This window comes from Xenopus laevis, chromosome 7S (assembly GCF_017654675.1).
Source record: "Xenopus laevis strain J_2021 chromosome 7S, Xenopus_laevis_v10.1, whole genome shotgun sequence".
Classification (NCBI taxonomy): Eukaryota; Metazoa; Chordata; class Amphibia; order Anura; family Pipidae; genus Xenopus; species Xenopus laevis.
The window spans coordinates 47881567-47899488 of record NC_054384.1 but is presented as its reverse complement, the minus strand read 5'-3'; the positions used below and the strand labels follow the sequence as shown (position 1 = coordinate 47899488).

Genomic DNA, 17922 nt, shown 5'->3' with positions numbered 1-17922 from the left:
AAGTGCAAGGATAACAAAGCAGTAAATCCGGAACCTAGCTATCTGTTCATATAAAGCTGCCCATAGACGCAAAGATCTGATCCAATTCGTATGATTTTCGGACCGGGTGTGGAGAGTCCTGACATTTTTCGTCCGGCAGATCAGACAGGTTAAAAGATTTTTGTCGGCTGCCGATAATATCTCTGCATGTATTGTCGATCGTACGATTTTCAGTGGGAGACTGTCACTAGCTTTTGTCGGATATAACTTTCGTATGATTGCTGTCAGGGGCAGAACATCGGCTGATCTGTTAATTTCTACTTTATTTGATTGGAATGGTTAGTGGCAGGTCGGGAGATGGGAAAGTCCGATGATTCGTACGATCAGATCTTTGTGTCTGTGGCCAGCTTAAAGCAGAAGTGTTGGGGTACTGCATACTAATTTTCATGCTCCTGTTCATTTATCCAGTCAGGATGTCATACTGCTTTTATTAGTTTCTTTTTCAGTTTATAAAAAAACAGCTGTTAGTGTGCCTCCCCAATGTATTTTCATTTTTTCCTGATATGCAGATTTTATTTTAAAATCATGATCTAATCAGTCAGTTACATTTTTCAATAAATCATAACATAAGTTTATGGCTAAGATTATTTTATTCATGCTGTTATAATCTCTAAAAATGCGAATAAAGTAATTGAGACAAAACATCTATGTGAGGCAGATGAAGCCCACTAACTGTATTTTAAAATTTAGCTTAATCTATTAACAGTGATACTAATTTATTAAAAATTATCAGAATTGTTTTCTTTCCTTTATTATTTTATAATAAATTCAGTTGAATTATTTGTTTATTACAGGGCATCAGTACATATACAAGTGAATGATGTGAATGAGTATGCACCAATCTTCAAGGAAAAATCCTACAAAGTCACTGTCAGAGAAGGGAAAAAGTATGATAATATATTAAGGGTGGAAGCTATAGATGCAGACTGTTCTCCTCAGTTCAGTCAGATATGCAGCTATGAGATTGTTACACCCGATGTGCCTTTCATCGTTGATAAGGATGGTAAGCTGTCATATATAAAGTAATTTCTCTGTTGCAACAGTTCACCTTAGATGTAATTTTACCCACATTTTTGTCCTCCAAACCGTCTTTATGAGAACTAAAAAAAAAAAGTGTAGTACTATATCATCCCAATATTATTTTAAATACTGAATTAGAATTTTAGTGTGTGTTTAAAATACAAGGAAAGGTAGATTCACTGACAAAATGTTAGGCACATACACAGTAACTTCAATAACTGTTTTTTCATGGGCTGCTGCTTCTTGCACTGTAAAATTGCATTGTAAAAAATACACACCATCTGGGGAAAAAAAACAAAGGGCCACACAACCACTTACCTCTCTTAGACTCCCCTACAGAGTACCCAAATGCAAACCAAGGACATCTAAGAATAGATTAAGATGGCCATGCTGTGTTGCAGTTTCTCTCAGACTTGGCAAATGAATTTATATTTTAGTACCCCCCGCCAAGTGAAATAGGTTTTTCAAGTGAAGGTTGTTTTTTTAGTCCAATAAAAATGGAAAATGTAGCATGAAAATGAATGTTGTCTTTATGTATGTACCACTTACAGTGCCTATAAAAAGTATTCACCACATGGAATCTCAAATCTCTGCAAAGTAATTTAAAATGAATTTCAATATAAAATACAAATAATGGATTGCGTAAGTAAACACCCCCTTTGGGTCATCATTTAGTATATGCACCTCTGCCAACAATTACAGCCTTAAGTCTGAGTGTTTATAACAAAACTAATATTTTGGCATCATTTTGTAATATAAATGTGTGCTTGTGCCTCAAAATCTTGTGTATGCACCAGAATGGAGAACCTAATGCCCATGCGCAGTGCCCTACATGTGAGAAGTGCAGTGACATGTATGAAGTGCTGAATGGAAAGTGAAAGTAACTGACTGGCATAGGCCTCCGGGATAGAGGCGGGGCAGACATTTGATTGACAGCTCAGATATTTAAACACCTTTATGACAGGTATGGATGTTTTAATGATAAAAAATTGTGTTTCATGTTAAATTTGCAAAGGATTTGAGGTGACTTGTAGGTGACAGGTCCACTTTAAATTTCAATGACATCACACGGCACAACATGCCAGTGACATTGCTGCTAAAGGTGCGACCATCTTGAATTAACATTACCCCCCTCCCCGGGGGGGGGGGGCACATGACCAATATGACCAGATTTTTGAGGAAACTGTTTGTGGTATTTCCATATCAATTGTGGAGAGTGTTTTTGAACCAAAACCTTTCCACAAACAAGTTTCATATTCTTGTTGGCCATCTTGATGGTAGGAGAGGGAGATGGTTGCCCAGAAGAGAATTGGTTTGAAATCACATGTAAACATCACATAAAGCACATTAGAGATGCACACCTCTGGGGGAAGTTGGAGACATAATGGATTGATAATATCCAGGATGGAGAAAGGACCAGTAAACTTAGCACCCAATTGTCAGGCATTAATAGAGAAAGGAGGGAGTCCTTAGTGACAAGAAAAAAATACTTTTCAATATATTAATGTACATTAAAAGTTACATATGAGTCATGTTGATAATTCACTGTTAGGTCTACTTTTGTATGTAATTGTTACTAAAAGGTTCTGTTTTGCATCCAAACTGTCCATTCTCAACCTGTCAGAATATCTAATGCTAACCGATTACTGCTGTGCAAATATGGCAGCACCCTCCATGGCCATAACTAGAGGTAGGCAGAAGAGACACCTGCCTAACGTGCAACGATGTGGGGGCGCTGGGAAGGTACCTATTCACAGATCTTCTGCCTACCCCTAGTCCGGGTTCATTCCCATGCTGCTCTCACCTTCCTCCTCCCCCCTGCCTCCCTCTGCCACTCCCCCCCTACTACAGTCATTCCCCCTACCTCCCTCCCTCCCTCCTCTGCTCCTCCCCTCCGTTACTCTCCCCTTTCTCTCCATTGCTCTCCCCTCCCTCCCTTCGCTTCTAATATGGCACATGCTTGCACCTCTATTATGGCGCATGCGCACACACGGGGGGGGGGGGCAGGCATATCCGACAAGGTTGCCTAGGAACTTGGGAGATCAGGAAGAACTTCTATGAAAAAATTATAAAGCTTGTACAAAGACAATGTTAGCACCTATTTCACAGAGACGGTTTTAATTTCAAGTGTCAGTATCTCTTTAAGGCAGGGGCTGTTAAAGACCCACCGAAACAGAAAAAGGAAAGGCTGGAGAACTGTACCAGGATTGTGATGGAGCGAGCCCAAAGTCAAGGACAGGCTGGAGTGGGACAGAACAGGTGAAGACTGAAGAACAGGCTGGAGTGGGACGGAGTGGGAATAGAGTCAAGGACGGGCTGGAGTGAGAGGAAGGCCCAGAGGAAGAATCTATATAAGGACTGGAGAATGGAACACACAGGACTGGAAACAAGGAGCAAGACCAGGCAGGACTGTAAATGAGAAGCAAGACTAGACACAACTGGAAACAAGGAGCAAGACCAGACAGGACTAGAAAAAAGGAACAGGAGGGGCGAGAGCTCAGAAGCAGCAGCTAGGGTCTAGGCCACAGTACTCCAACAGTAGCTAATGCTCAAGCAATGACTGTGAGGAGGACTGGGCTATATATAGGACAGAGTGCGCATATTTGTAAATGGTGGGCACGTTTTTTTAAAACGGATTAGGTCAGAATACAATATTTTGTGTTTGCACGCAAAATTCTTTTTGCTCACCTTAATTGTTGTGCACTGGGCTCAAAATTTGTGTGCACTGGGCTAAAATTTGTGTTCACGCACTTAAACGCACACCTGATAAGGGAACACCTTAGAGGGACCACCTAATTGGTGGAGAGACAGACTTGTTCCCAACACAATACGGAGAAGAGGACTTGCACTTTCTTTTTTTGGGAGTGGGGATGTTGTTTGGGTTAATAATTTTTTATTGGGTTTTTGCAAGTTTACTATGCCATATATTGTGGGCCACAAGTCCACTGCAAAATGAAATAACGTTATGAACTCTGAACTGAAAAGTTGAAAAATAAAAGACATTAAATAGGGGGAAATAAAACAGTTAATTCATACCATTGATCATTAAAAACATATTTAAAATTTGTTTTCGCTGTTCCAGAGAAAAAGGCACCATGTACCATATTTTCTGGTCCTGTGATCTTCTAAGACCATTCTGGGAAGAGGTCTGCTCATTGACTAGTAAGATCCTCAGGGAGGCTATTTCGGCAGACCCCTCTCAAGTCTTGTTGTTCCATAATACACAACCAGTGGCTTCTTTCAATTCTAGCCTAGAGCCACAATTGCTGAATGCAGCAAAACTCTTAATACCGTTACACTGGAAAACTACTTACATTCCTACTATAAAAGATTGGCTCAATAAAATCTCGGAAATTTACAGGTTTGAAGAAATGTCGTCTTACAATGCGGATCAGTTTGCTAAATTTTCTGCAGTCTGGACGAGATGGCTTATGTTTAAAGAAACAGATGCGTACAAAGCTTATCAATAGGAAGAATAGGAAGAGCGAGCTATACATCACCCTGCTGCACCCCTCTTACCCCTCTTTACTTTCTTATCTTCTTCTCTCTTTTCTTCTTATTACTATATCCACAATACACAAACCTTTTTTGATGAGAGTAATAATGCTAAGGCATAAGAAATGTTCATTTGGTCATATTACTATGAAAGCTAACATGTTTTTGCTGGGAATAAATGTATCTGCGGACAATAATATTTATGCAACTATTTAGTTTGTAACAAAATGGTATATGTAAATAAGGCTTTGTATTGTTGGAAGACCTTAATGAAGTCCTTGTTACCAGGGATCAGGCCTTTCTGCACAGCTGCATGCACAGCTGCATGCTCATCAAGCAGCTTCTTGGCTGAACAGCTGCGAAACTCTGCATGGCCTTTGGAATGGAGGGCCCACACTACTTTCCCATTATCCAGCTTTCTTAAGACGGCAAAAACCAGCTACAATACCACACATTTCCCCTAAATCTTAGTGCATGTAACATTTCATCATTGGCAAATATACACCCCATAAGTTATCTGTCCAGCTCTTCTTCTACACTGGTGGTAACTCTAAACAGGAAATGGATGTACATATAAATGCCATTTTTCCCTGCTTGATGCACACTTATAAACTGATATACACTCTCAAGGCATGCTGGATTAGTTTGAAGCTTAAATATGCTTCCAGAAGATGTGTGCATGGTAAATAGTTAAAAAACTAATTAATTTGGATACATTGTTCACATTCCAAATGGGTTTAAACAGGTGGTTCACCTTTACGTTAACTGTTAGTATGTTATAGAATGGCTTATTCTAAGAAACTTTTCAATTGGTCTTCATTATTTATTTTTTTATAGTTTTTTAATAATTTGCCTTTTTCTTCTGACTATTTTCAGCTTACAAATTGAGTTCGCTGTCCCCCATCTAAAAAGAAATGCTCTGTAAGGCTACAGATTTATTATAATTGCTTTTTATTACTTGCCCTTCTGTTTAGGGCCTCTCCTATTCATATTCCAGTCTCTTATTCAAATCCGTGGATGGTTGCTAGTAAGGATGCACCGAATCCAGGATTCGGTTCGGGATTCGGCCAGGATTCAGCCGAATCCTTCTGCCTGCCCGAACCGAATCGGAATCCTAATTTGCATATGCAAATTAGGTGTGGGAGGGAAATTGCGTGACATTTTGTCACAAAACAAGGAAGTAAAAAATGTTTTCCCCTTCCCCACCCCTAATTTGCATATTCATATGCAAATTAGGATTCATATTCGGTTCGGTATTCGGCCGAATCTTTCACGACAGATTCGGGGTTCGGCCGAATCCAAAAAAGTGGATTCGGTGCATCCCTAGTTGCTAGGGTAATAAGGACGAAATAACTCAAAAACCACAAATAATAAAAAAAAATAAACCTAATTGCAAACTGCCCAGAATATCACTCTCTACATCATACTTAAAGTTTATTAAAAGGTGAACAACCCCTTTAATGTAGCTGTACTATAATCAACATGTATCTGATAATATAAATGCCAGTTGAAAAGGCTTTCAATATGCTTGGATGCAAAAAACACAGATCTTTCAGCAGTTTGGTGAACTGTACCCTGGCAAATTGGATATGATAATTCTTAGATAATGCTGTATGTGTTGTTTTTTATTTTAAATTTGTAAAATCCACTGTGTTTGGCAAAGTATTGCAACTATTCTGTCTTGAAAACCATACATACAGAGTTATGGAAGATAGCTCATAGTACAAGTTAATCCAGGGACTAGTCCAATTGCCATTTTGGAGCCAGGAAGGAATTTTTTCCACCCTCTGAGGCAAAATGGAGAGGCTTCAAATTAGTTTTTTGCCTTCCTCTGGATCAGCTATTAAGCTCCCCATAGATGCGACGATTCTTCTTGCCGAACGACTGATTTTAGGGAAGCCCAACCAATCCTTCGAAATTATTGTGCCGTTAGTGGTATTCGAACGATCGTACATCTTACGATTTTTCGGCCGACATCTGTCGGGAAATTGATCGGCCAGGTCAAAAAATCTTTGTCGGTCCCAGTGCAATCTATCTATGTTTGCAGGGCCAAGCAGGCAGCTCCCCTTTGTTTTCCTGGTAAATTGGTCTTTCTAGTTGATGGTAAATTCGTACGATCGTTCTGAGAAGATCATCGTCTCACGATCAGGATCTGATCTTTTAAAAATCTCAACATCTATGGCCATCTTAAGTTAGGCAGGTTAAAATAGAGTTAAAAGGTTGAACTTGATGGATGTCTGTCGTTTTTCAACCTTACTTACTATGTTACACCCGTTTTGAATTCTCCAAATATCTATGCTACCTTATTGTTAGAGGATTTTGGGGTGGCATAAAAGAGTCAAGGAACTTGCAGTTTATGTATTCCACCAGATCACTGCTTCAAAGGATACATTTTAAAACCAAGAAATCATTGTCGGAACATTGTTAAAAGTATGCTTGATGTGTTTCATGTCGTACACTTATTCATAAACATAAAACGTCAAGTAAAGACTTATCTGTTATGTAGAGGATAACACTTATAGCCACACCTTTCCTCATTGCATAATCTTGCCTTTTTGGACTGTTTGATATGCATCGAAGAGGGGGGTAACTTGAAGACGGAAGTATACAGGAAACCCACTCATACGGATCAATATCAGTTGTTTGATTCCCACCATCCGCTGGAACACAAACTGGGTGTCATTAGAACTCTGCACCACAGGGCGGAAGTTGTGGCAACTGATACAGAGTCCAAAGACAAAGAGCAAAAACATCTTAGAGGAGCTTTGAAAGCGTGTGGCTACCCAGACTCTGCCTTAGTCAAAACAGCAGCAACCAAGCCCAACAGGAACACCAATAGAAATAACTGCCCGGAGACACATAGTAGGTGAAACATAGTCATCCCATATGTAGCTGGAGTGTCTGAGAAACTCGGGAGGATTTTTAACAAACACCACGTTCCTGTGTTTTTCAAACCTAGCAACACACTGAGACAAAAACTGGTACACCCAAAGGATCCAACCCCTAAAGTAAAACAAAGCAATGTGGTATACGGAGTCCAGTGTAGCGAGGAGTGCACAGATCTATACATTGGGGAGACAAAACAACTGCTCACCAAGCGAATGTCTCAGCATAGGAGGGCGAACTCTACAGGGCAAAACTCAGCTGTCTTTCTACGCTTAAAAGACACTCCTTTGAAGATAGCAAGGTCCAAATATTGGATAAAGAAGACCGCTGGTTTGAACGAGGTGTGAAAGCAGCGATTCATGTCAAGGTGGAGAAACCATTCCTGAACAGAGGTGGGGGCCTTCGACACCACCTGTCTGCTACATACAATGCTGTTCTAACATCTGTTCCCCGGCGGTTTCAGAATACTTCACACATCCATTCATGCAACTCTCACAAGTAACACCTCTTTCTAGGAGTTGCATGACACATTGGATAATCCTATCACAGTAACTACACAGAATCTACACCTCTGTGAATTTCTTCAGATGTCACCTCTTTGAAGAGTTACAATGTGCCATTGTGATTGGATTAGTGGAAGAGTTTATATGACGAGAATTTCAGTTGAACTGAAGAAGCTGCTCGGATGAGTAGTGAAACGTCTTCATATATAAAAAGGCATAATTATGTTTTCATCCGTTAAGTTAATGCCCGTTTTTAAGCAAGGCAGAACTTTATTTGCTTTAGTAGCCACAGAATGACAGTGCCCAGAATTAGACAACTTATCTACAAAAACCCTTCTTATTTAAGGAAACTCCCAACACACTGCCATTTAGTGTATAACTTGCATTTATATTATTTTTGCCAAAGTGCATAACCTTGCATTTATCAACATTATCAACACCTCATTTTCCAGTTTGCTGCCCAGTTTCCCAACTTAGACAATCTTCTGCAAAGTGGCAGAATCCTGCATGGAACCTATAGTTCTGCACAGTTTAGTATCATCTGCAAAAACAGAAACATTACTTTCAATGCCCATCTCCAGGTCATTCATTAAAAACAAGTTGAAAAGCAAGGGACCTAGTACAGAGCCCTGTGGTACTCCGCTAACAACACTGTTCCAGTTAGAAAATGTTCCATTTACCACCACTCTTTGTAGTCTATCTTTTAGCCAGTTCTCTATCCAGGTACAAATACTATGTTCCAGGCCAAAATTCCTTAATTTAACCAGTAACCTTCTGTGTGGCACTGTATCAAATGCTTTAGCAAAGTCTAATCTTATGATGAGAAAAAGGAGAGCACTCTAATGCAGATTAACTGCTTGTGATTTTCATTTATTGTGGACTGCTATATACACAACATGTTTCGGGCCTTCAAAGCCCTTTCTCAAGTGTTTTACACATGAGAAAGGGCTTGAAGGCCCGAAACATGTTGTGTATAGCAGTCTGCAATAAATGAAAATCACAAGCAGTTAATCTGCATTAGAGTGCTCTCCTTCTTCTCATCAAAAGCTGATATTTGGGATGACGGTGCATCCATAGGTAAAGGATTGACAAATTCGCTATGTGTGGTGGGAGGCAAAGTCTAAGTAAATCACATCCACTGCCATCCCAGAATCGATGTCCCTACTTACCTTCTAATAAAAAGAAATTAAGTTAGTCTGGCAAGATCTATTACGCATAAAACCATGCTGGCACAAACTCATAGTATTATGATTTGCTATGAAGTCCATTATCTTATCCTTTATTAACCCTTCAAAAACCTTTCCTACCTCTGATGTCAGACTAACTGGCTGAGAACGGGAACCCTTTTTGAATAGCGGCAGAACATTAGCAATTCGTCAGGCTCTCGGCACTATGCCAGACCTCAAAGAATCCTGAAAAATTAAGTAAAGAGGTTTGGCAATCACAGAGCTAAACTCGCTAAGTACCCTGAGATGAATACCTTTGTTTATCTTAACATGTCCTCATGTGTGAACCATGCATCATTAGTTATATTACTAGAATTGGGACTATCAAGTAGGAAACCTCCATTAACTGGATCCTCATTTGTGTAGACAGACAAAAAATATGAGTTCAAAATCTGCGCTTTTTTTTTTTTTCATCAACCAGCTGACCTCCCTCTGATATTAAAGGTCCCACCCCTTACTGCTTAATTTTTTTACTATTAACATATTTAAAAAATAATTTTGAATTATTTTTACTGCTAGCTGCAATATCCTTTTCCATATCAATTTTAGTTTGGCTTATAGCTTTTTTGCATGATTTATTGGCCTCCTTGTACCTTATAAATGATTTGGCTGTCCCAGCTAACTTGAAAGCCTTAAAAGAACGCCTTTTCTTATATCTCAACACCAAAAATTCTATTGAACCAAAAAGGTTTAAATAAAGCATTAGAGAGATTATTATAGATATCTTTTTGTCTATAAAAGACTTCCTTGTGCTTGAAATAATTGGTATAAAAGCATAGGTCCAGTAAGGAACAAATTTGTTCTGGGCTCAGTTTTGTTCTGCTGCTGAGGGTGGTGTATTGTATCTGCTGTTCCCTCACTGTTCCATTTGTCTTGGATGTGGGTATGCATTTGAATAGAGATGTAACATCATAAGGCATCATAGTCTTTAACCATGTGCACTTTGTTGACAAAGTCCATGGAGTTCTGAATGTGATGTACAGTGCTGCCAACTAAGGGAGCTAAGATGTTGGCCACATATTTTGTGATGTTGTAAGTCAGAGAGTTAATGCTGCTGACAATTGGCCTCAGAGGGGCTCCTTCCTCGTGTATTTTTGGTCCATATAGGCATGGAGTGGCTTCACCTGGGTAGAGGCGATGATATGACGCTGGATTGATGGCCTTGTTGTTCTCAAGCTTTTGCAAGCAGTCTATAACATTTTTCTTGTAACTAGGGTCCTAGTGGCTGGATAAATGAGAATCTTCATAGAAAAATTTGTCTGACACGAACTATCCTTCATAAAACCATGCTGATAACTGCTCATAATGCCAAAATACAGCAAGTTCAGCTGATTTGACTTATTAGTATAGCTATAACATGACCTGGATGAATGAGAACCTTCACAAACAAATCTCGACAAGTTTACTGTTTTTTCTCTCTAAAAATTCTGTTTTAAAACTCAACCAGTGAAACTCTACCAGCAAAATTCAAGCTTGAAAGAGGAACTATAGCGAACATGAAAATTTAATATAAGGAATAATATTCATCATACTGAAGTAAGAAACTTTCTAAATGCAATCAATTAAAAATTCTGCATATTTTCTGAAATAATCAAGTTTATATTCACTATTCCTCTCTCAGTCTTTCTTCATTCTGTCTTCATGCAGCAGTTGGGTTCAGATGAATGATCAATAATATGCTCCATTTGCTAGCAGATGTATTAGAACTCACTCAAATAACTGATTCCAGTACAAACAAAATCTAACAAAATAACTGCCTTTTGCACAAATTCTGCATGTAGAGACATGATGTCTGGTGATTTTAATAGAGTAAGCTCTAACACATCTTCTAGGCAAAAGGAGCCCCCCTATAATATATATTGGATCATTCATCTGACACCCAACTCCTGGATGAAGACAGAATGAGGAGAAACACATGCTTAGAGACGAATGGTGACAATAAACTTGCTTATTTTAAAAACAGCACAGAATTTTTAATTGATTGTATTTAAAGAGTTTCCTATGTGAGTATGTGGAAGCTTATATTAAATTTTCATTTTCACGATAATTCCCTGTTAATAAATATACCACTAAGTCTAAATGGTTAGTTGGAAAGCCTACTTTTTATCTTCATTGCTGGAATGTTGACGTTGTTGACTTGCAGTGGCAGTATTTTGTTTGTTTATTTAACGCTACTCTCACCCTCACTCTAATTTGATTTTCTTACTTTGCGTAAAACAATCAGGTTATATTAAGAACACTGAGAAATTGATTTATGAAAAGGAACATCAATATAAACTTACTATTACTGCCTATGACTGTGGGAAGAAAAGGGCAGCAGAAGACGTACTAGTAAAAGTAACAATTAAACCAACATGCAAAGTCAATTGGCAAGGTGAGCAATTTACTTAATAACGTTATTTATTTACTTTTTTATCACTGTTATTCTCATTCTTAATTTTTTTCCCATTACCAGTTTTTTGATTATTGATTATATCATACAGGATGGAATAAAAGAATAGAATATGAACCTGGTTCTGGTTCTTTATCACTGTTCCCTGGGATACACCTGGAAATTTGCGATGAACCTATTACCTCTATTAAAGCACATGTACAATTAGAAACAAGTCATATTGGCAAAGGATGTGACAGGGATACATACTCTGAAAAGTCAATTCACAAACTGTGTGGTAAGTATGGATTTTTTTCAGTTGAGTGTATTATTGTAATCTATATTTTAATCTATATTCAGTAGAGCTGTGGTATTCAGTAGAGCTGTAAATAAACAAATCCCTATGGTTTATTAAGCCTACCCTGGCCTAGATTTTTTTGGGATTTTGGGGTTCAGTCAATTGCATTAGCTGTACATAATATATTTCTAGTAAATCTTTCGATCAGATCTACTGCTTCCTCATGATATTTTACTTCATCAAGTTCTTGCCCTAAGTAACTGGCCTTTTGGAAGAGTTTAATGCAGTGTGGGGTTTATGGAAGCTGGTTGCATTCAAAAAGTTATTTCTATATGACTTACTAGTACAGATTGGTGCAATTTTTTGTCTTGGATTTGTTATTTGGACAATCAAAAATGTTGTGTCCCTTCTGTTGTAAATATAATGGTAGGGTAACTTTATTTACTTTTTTCTACTACTATAAAATTCCTGTTTTTCCTTGCCTTATCACTAGGATATCATCCTAGATGTATCATCATGATATCCTAGATGTATCCTAGAACTACCATCATAGATATCATCATATTATATGTAATGTGATGTGGACTTAATATCTTTGCACATATGTACACATACATTGGCAAATGCAGGTGCAGCTGATCACACCCATTGTCTCAATGATAAGAATGTCAAGGAATATCATTCTTCAAACCTTCATCCTGTGGGTATCAACGTTAAAACTTTTCAAATCTTTACTACATAGCTTGCACCTTTAATCGATACCATGGGCGGGAATTAATTTATAAAAATTGTGTAATTTGTGGCATTTCTAACTATTATGGTATCCGTTTCATTTCTGGATTAAAATCTACCAACTCACTTAGAGGATCTGTATGTATCAACTTTAGTATATATTATCATCCCAAACATTCAATGATTGTATCCATGTGATAAGGGAATCTGTGTATTTTCAGCTATCATTATGATTACACACACAATACTGTGATGATAAATATTGGCTAAACTGCTGAAAACAACTTCTCATCCAAAGACAGCAGCTGGATCAACTTATTTCTAAGAACAACTGTCTGTAGCCCTCACTGGAAAAAAATCAATGAACAGCAAGATTTTATATGTTAAATGAAAACCATTTCTGATGTTGTGGTTTTAGAGACCCAATCTATACACTGTAGTATATAATCAAGAAAAAAAGAAAAGAACTGACCCATAAGTCTGCACCCTCCCATCCATCACATCTAATAACTTGTGGTTTAGTTAATAAAACTTAACTTTTATTAAATTGTTAACCTTTAAACTAAGTGCCCAGTACGTATCAATCAGATTAAAATGAGAGTAAAGGCAGGAGAACAGACCAACAGAAGGCAGTGGGTCGGACTAATGAATCTATGGTTAATGTCCAATCGGATTGTAAATCAAAAGTATGCAATGTTGCAAATAGTAACCTAATGCGGTAATAAGATATTTGTTCGGTATAATCACTCATACAGCCACATTATAGGCACCAACCCTTTCTTCCCTCCCATATGGTGGTATGGTTGATGCTTCCAGTCTATGATGTTCCAGCCACTGGTACTCGCTGACTGTCTATCAACTAAAATGTTCTTCAGGCACCAATACTAACGCCTTCGATAAAGCCTGCGAGCGTCGGGCTGAAACGCACTCCAGGCGCAACTTTTTAGTCTTGGTTAGGCAGGGGTCCACACCAAGATACTGGTCTTAAGGGCAGTCATGGATTCGCAGATTGGGAGGGGACTCGCGGGTGAAGGGGTTGGTGGCTTCTGCAGATCCAGGACTTTTTGAGCCAGCTAGCATTACTCTCTAGAAGCAGCTACCGGTCGGTGCCTGAGGCACAGCCTAGTCGGTGGACAGTTTGGTGCCTGAGGCACATTTTATGAGACAGCCATTCAGCTGGTACCAGTGCCTGAGGCACATTTCAGCCAAAAGACAGTATGTGGTACATCATAGACTGGAAGCATCAACCATACTGCCATATGGGAGGGAATTCTCTGGGAGAAAGGGTTGGTGCCTAATAAGGTGGCTGTATGAGTGATTATACCGGACAGGTATCTTATTACCGCATTGGGTTACTATTTGCAACATTGCATAATTGGTTGATTTACAATCCGATCGGATATTAACCATAGATGCATTAGTCCAACCCACTGTCTTCTGTTGGTCAGTTCTCCTGCCTTTACCCTCATTTTAATCTTATTGATACATACTGGACACTTAGTTTTTAATGTTAATTTTATAAAAGTTAGGTTTTATTAACTAAACCACATGCGAGTTGTTGGATGTGATGGATGGGAGGGTGCAGGCATATGAATAAGTTATTTTCTTTTTTTCTTGATTATATGATTTATTCACCTGGCCCTGCACACCATCTCTTGGAACCTTTTACTGGTGGGAGGTGCTCCCTAAATCTCTGTCTGTTATAATAATACTCTGAAGTACTAAGTTTTTTTTAAATGCAAGTTTTATTATTTTAAACATATAAAATAAGCAAAATACAACAAAACAGCCCATATGCATTACATGAAGTCAGGCAATACAAGTTGACATATAGAGTAGTGTAACACTAAAAGCCATGTGGGGGGGAGGGTTATTGGACACACCAAGAAGTACTGAGTAGATTTTAAACTTCACTTTCATGAAATGTAGTCTTTGTTTCCCCACTGTACGTTTCCTTTTTGCAACGAATATTAAATGAGATAAGTGTATGGTCACTATTACCCAAGTACTTGCACATTTGCTATACATTCTATGTTGATAAAGATCTGTAGACCCAGTATAGCATGAAGTTGTGTTGGCTTCTCAACAATTTGTGACATAACATTATCATGTAACACGTTCATAAACGTGTCTATATTCCTGGCAGTACTGTTAAATCAAGTCAATATTTGAGTAATTGAAATCTTTCTATTTGCTAAAAGAGCTGAACCTTTTCCTCTCCAGCCTTCCTCTTGATCTACTTAGACTTTGCTCAATCATTTGATACAGTGAGAGATTATGGGTAAAGTGACATGAACCATGTTAATTACATAATTGACAGTGAGTGAAGATTGTAAAAAAAATATACTTGTGTGTAGCACGGAGCACCACGTAGAGTCAGATATAAAAAATCCAATACTTTTTTTAGCCATTAAAATCAACACAAAACATCACCTGTAATGCAAAGAACCATTCGGGTAGGACTCCACTAGTGATTTTGTCACGATGCGACAAAACGCATGCAAATTGTCGCATGCGACAAAAATAAGGCTAGAGATAGAATTGTCGCATGGTGTCACAGCGTTGATCCGACGCGATCCGACTGTTGGATGCAGACGTCTGCAGAAAAAAATCTTAAGTAATGGTCTATTTTTTGCCCCCTCCCACCATTTCAACCTACTCCATACCCTGTTGGATGTCAATAAATTTGTACCCTGAGAAGACATTTCAATAGGGGAGGCAGAGGCACAGAATTTGGCAATCCACATATTGGCAAAACCATGGATATAAATGTGAACACTAACACAAGAAGGAAGAGAGTTGATGGGGAACGATAATTTTAGTGAAGAGGGTCTAGTGCGGCATATCAACCTGCCAAAGAAGCCACTTTCCGATTTTTACCCATTACAGTCCAGATGTCCATCCATGGACATGTTTAAATAATTGGCCGAAACTGACCTTAAAAAATTATATTTGGGCAAGCATGGGAAAGTGACTCATGATAATATATCTATAGAGGAGAGAAGAAATGAAGGCTCTACGAGATATTATGATTCGGCAGGCAGGGGTGTAGTAGTAATGAACACGGAGGACTATTTAGCTGAAGCGACAGGAGATATGGAAGTGTATGAAAAATGATCCTCCAACCCACAAGAGAAGTTCTCGGCAGAACTAGACCAATTGGTCTCTTATGGTATTTCCTTGGGATTAGTAGATTCCGTGGATAAAGAGGATTTAGTACAATCCTCTCCAGTAGTCCCAGTATTCCACCACCTTCCCAAAATCCACAAGTCCCTAATTTCACCAGAGGGGAGAACCATCGTGGCCAGCATTGGCTCAGCCAATGAAGGCCTTTCCAATTGGGTGGATTTTAGCCTCAAACCCCTAGTCCTATGCCTACATTCATACTTAAGATATTCAGGCCACCTATTAGATAAAGTAAAAGAAATTACCTGGCTAGAAGTTACCACCGGATATGGACGTGAAGTCCTTATATTCTTCCATACCACACAATATGGGAGTGAAGGCTATAAAATAATTTTTGAAAGCCAATAGCGGTCACCGACAACACACCCTACGGAGCATACCATATAGCCAATTTGTTCACTATCGTAGCAATTGTAGCCAGACTAGCTCCTTCTGCGAACAGTCAAGGGAATTGTCCCAAAGACTGCAAAGAAGGGGTTACTCTAAGGATCTTATAAAGAGCTCCTATGACAAAGCAAACAAATAAAAATACACAGATGAAAATAAGGGCACATTACATGGCAAAAACGAGAGTATCTATTCTTATAACTGAATACAGTGAAGAATACAACCGGATTTGCAAAGTAGTAAAAAGATAGCTCCCGATTTTAGGTGGCGCTGAAAAATTACATGAAATACTATCCTCTAATGAAATTAAATTTGTATCTAAAAAAGCACAAAAACTGGGCAGCATATTAGCACCCAGTATAGTTTCTTCATCTACACCAAAACAGAGGGGGGACTGGCTTTCCTCAAAAGGCCACTTCAGATGTGGATCCACGAGATGTAAAAACCCGTAGGGTAATTGACATAAGTAGTAACTTCACATCGAACGCTACGGGACGAACCTATCAAAATAAAGGATTTTATAACTGTAATTCCAAACGGATAGTATATTTATTGGAATGTAAGTGTTGTAAGAAACAGTATGTGGGTCGATCCATTTGATGTCTGAAAGATAGAATAAGGGAGCACATTAGGGCAATTGAAAAGAAAGATGACAAGTCACCCATAGGTAAACATTTCCTATTATGCTCCTCTAGAGGTATACAAGACATAGGCGTAAAGGTTATAGAACAGGTGAAAACTCCCCTGAGAGGATGGGATATCCTACGCCCCCTGAATTTGAGGGAAGCCTGTTGGATTCTGGAAATGGATACCAGAATACCAATAGGCTTGAATGCAAGACACGATCTTATGTATCTACCGTATGTTAACTTAAAGTGATACTGACACTAAAAAATGAATTTTAGCATATGAATGTACAATAAATGTTACCTATAGGTCATGTTGATCATTTTTTGCTGAGAGGTTTGTTTTTGTATATAATTGTTAGTTGAAGTTCCTAAGCCTGACTCTCTGACACTCTGACTTTGCCAACCTGACTGTCCCATCTCAGCCTGTTTCTCAGTTTCTAACGCTAACGGACTCCTGCTGCACAAATATGGCAGCCCCCTCATACAGGAACATGGGGGATCAGACAGGTTATGTAAAAGCATCGTGCAAATACTTTATGGCAAAGTTAGAAGTAGCTTGCAAAGCCAATATTATAATAGATGTAAAAAAAAGTTTAATTTCAGGTGTCAGTATCTCTTTAAGAGACGGTATGTTCTTACTTTGATCCCCTTTAAAACCATTACAAATTTAAAATGTAAAATTGAATTCCTAACTTTGAATAAAATAACGACTGGCAAAGAAAGTGAGTTAAATAAAATACATTTATATAACAAAATAAAAAATTACAACTGATTTACTGAAGTCTATAAGCACCTGCTCGTTTTGTACAACCCTTATGTAACATACAACCCATATGCTCGACCCAAAAGTAATTTAAAACTTTTAATTTAAAACTTAAAATTTATCAAGTTAGACGCATGCCCCAGCTATCTGCCACATTAGCTTCTTTCGGAGTGTATTGTGGCCATTTTAATCAGGATTATTGGTTTTAATGGAATAATAAAGAGAGTTATTTTATTAGGTATTTATATGGTTAATTCAACAAGACGCACTTGAAAGATAACACATATGCTCTCTACATTGCATTCTTTTGTATCTCCTATAGAGGCCACTGTTGTACTGGAAGTGAGGAAGTGACAAAAGTATACCTGTTAGCCTATGATTAAGGGA

The 17922-nt window shown here is 38.4% G+C and overlaps 1 protein-coding gene across 2 annotated transcripts in view; it reads left to right on the top strand.

The window, feature by feature from the left end:
• The window catches only part of LOC108697542 (calsyntenin-1), a 388939-nt gene that overhangs the window by 166437 nt on the left and 204580 nt on the right, over positions 1-17922 (top strand). For both annotated transcript variants that reach the window (XM_018227676.2, XM_018227675.2), the window contains exons 4-6: positions 834-1042; positions 11394-11543; positions 11653-11838. In XM_018227676.2, the coding sequence (XP_018083165.1) occupies positions 834-1042; positions 11394-11543; positions 11653-11838 (545 nt within the window). The remainder of the gene's footprint in view (positions 1-833; positions 1043-11393; positions 11544-11652; positions 11839-17922) is intronic.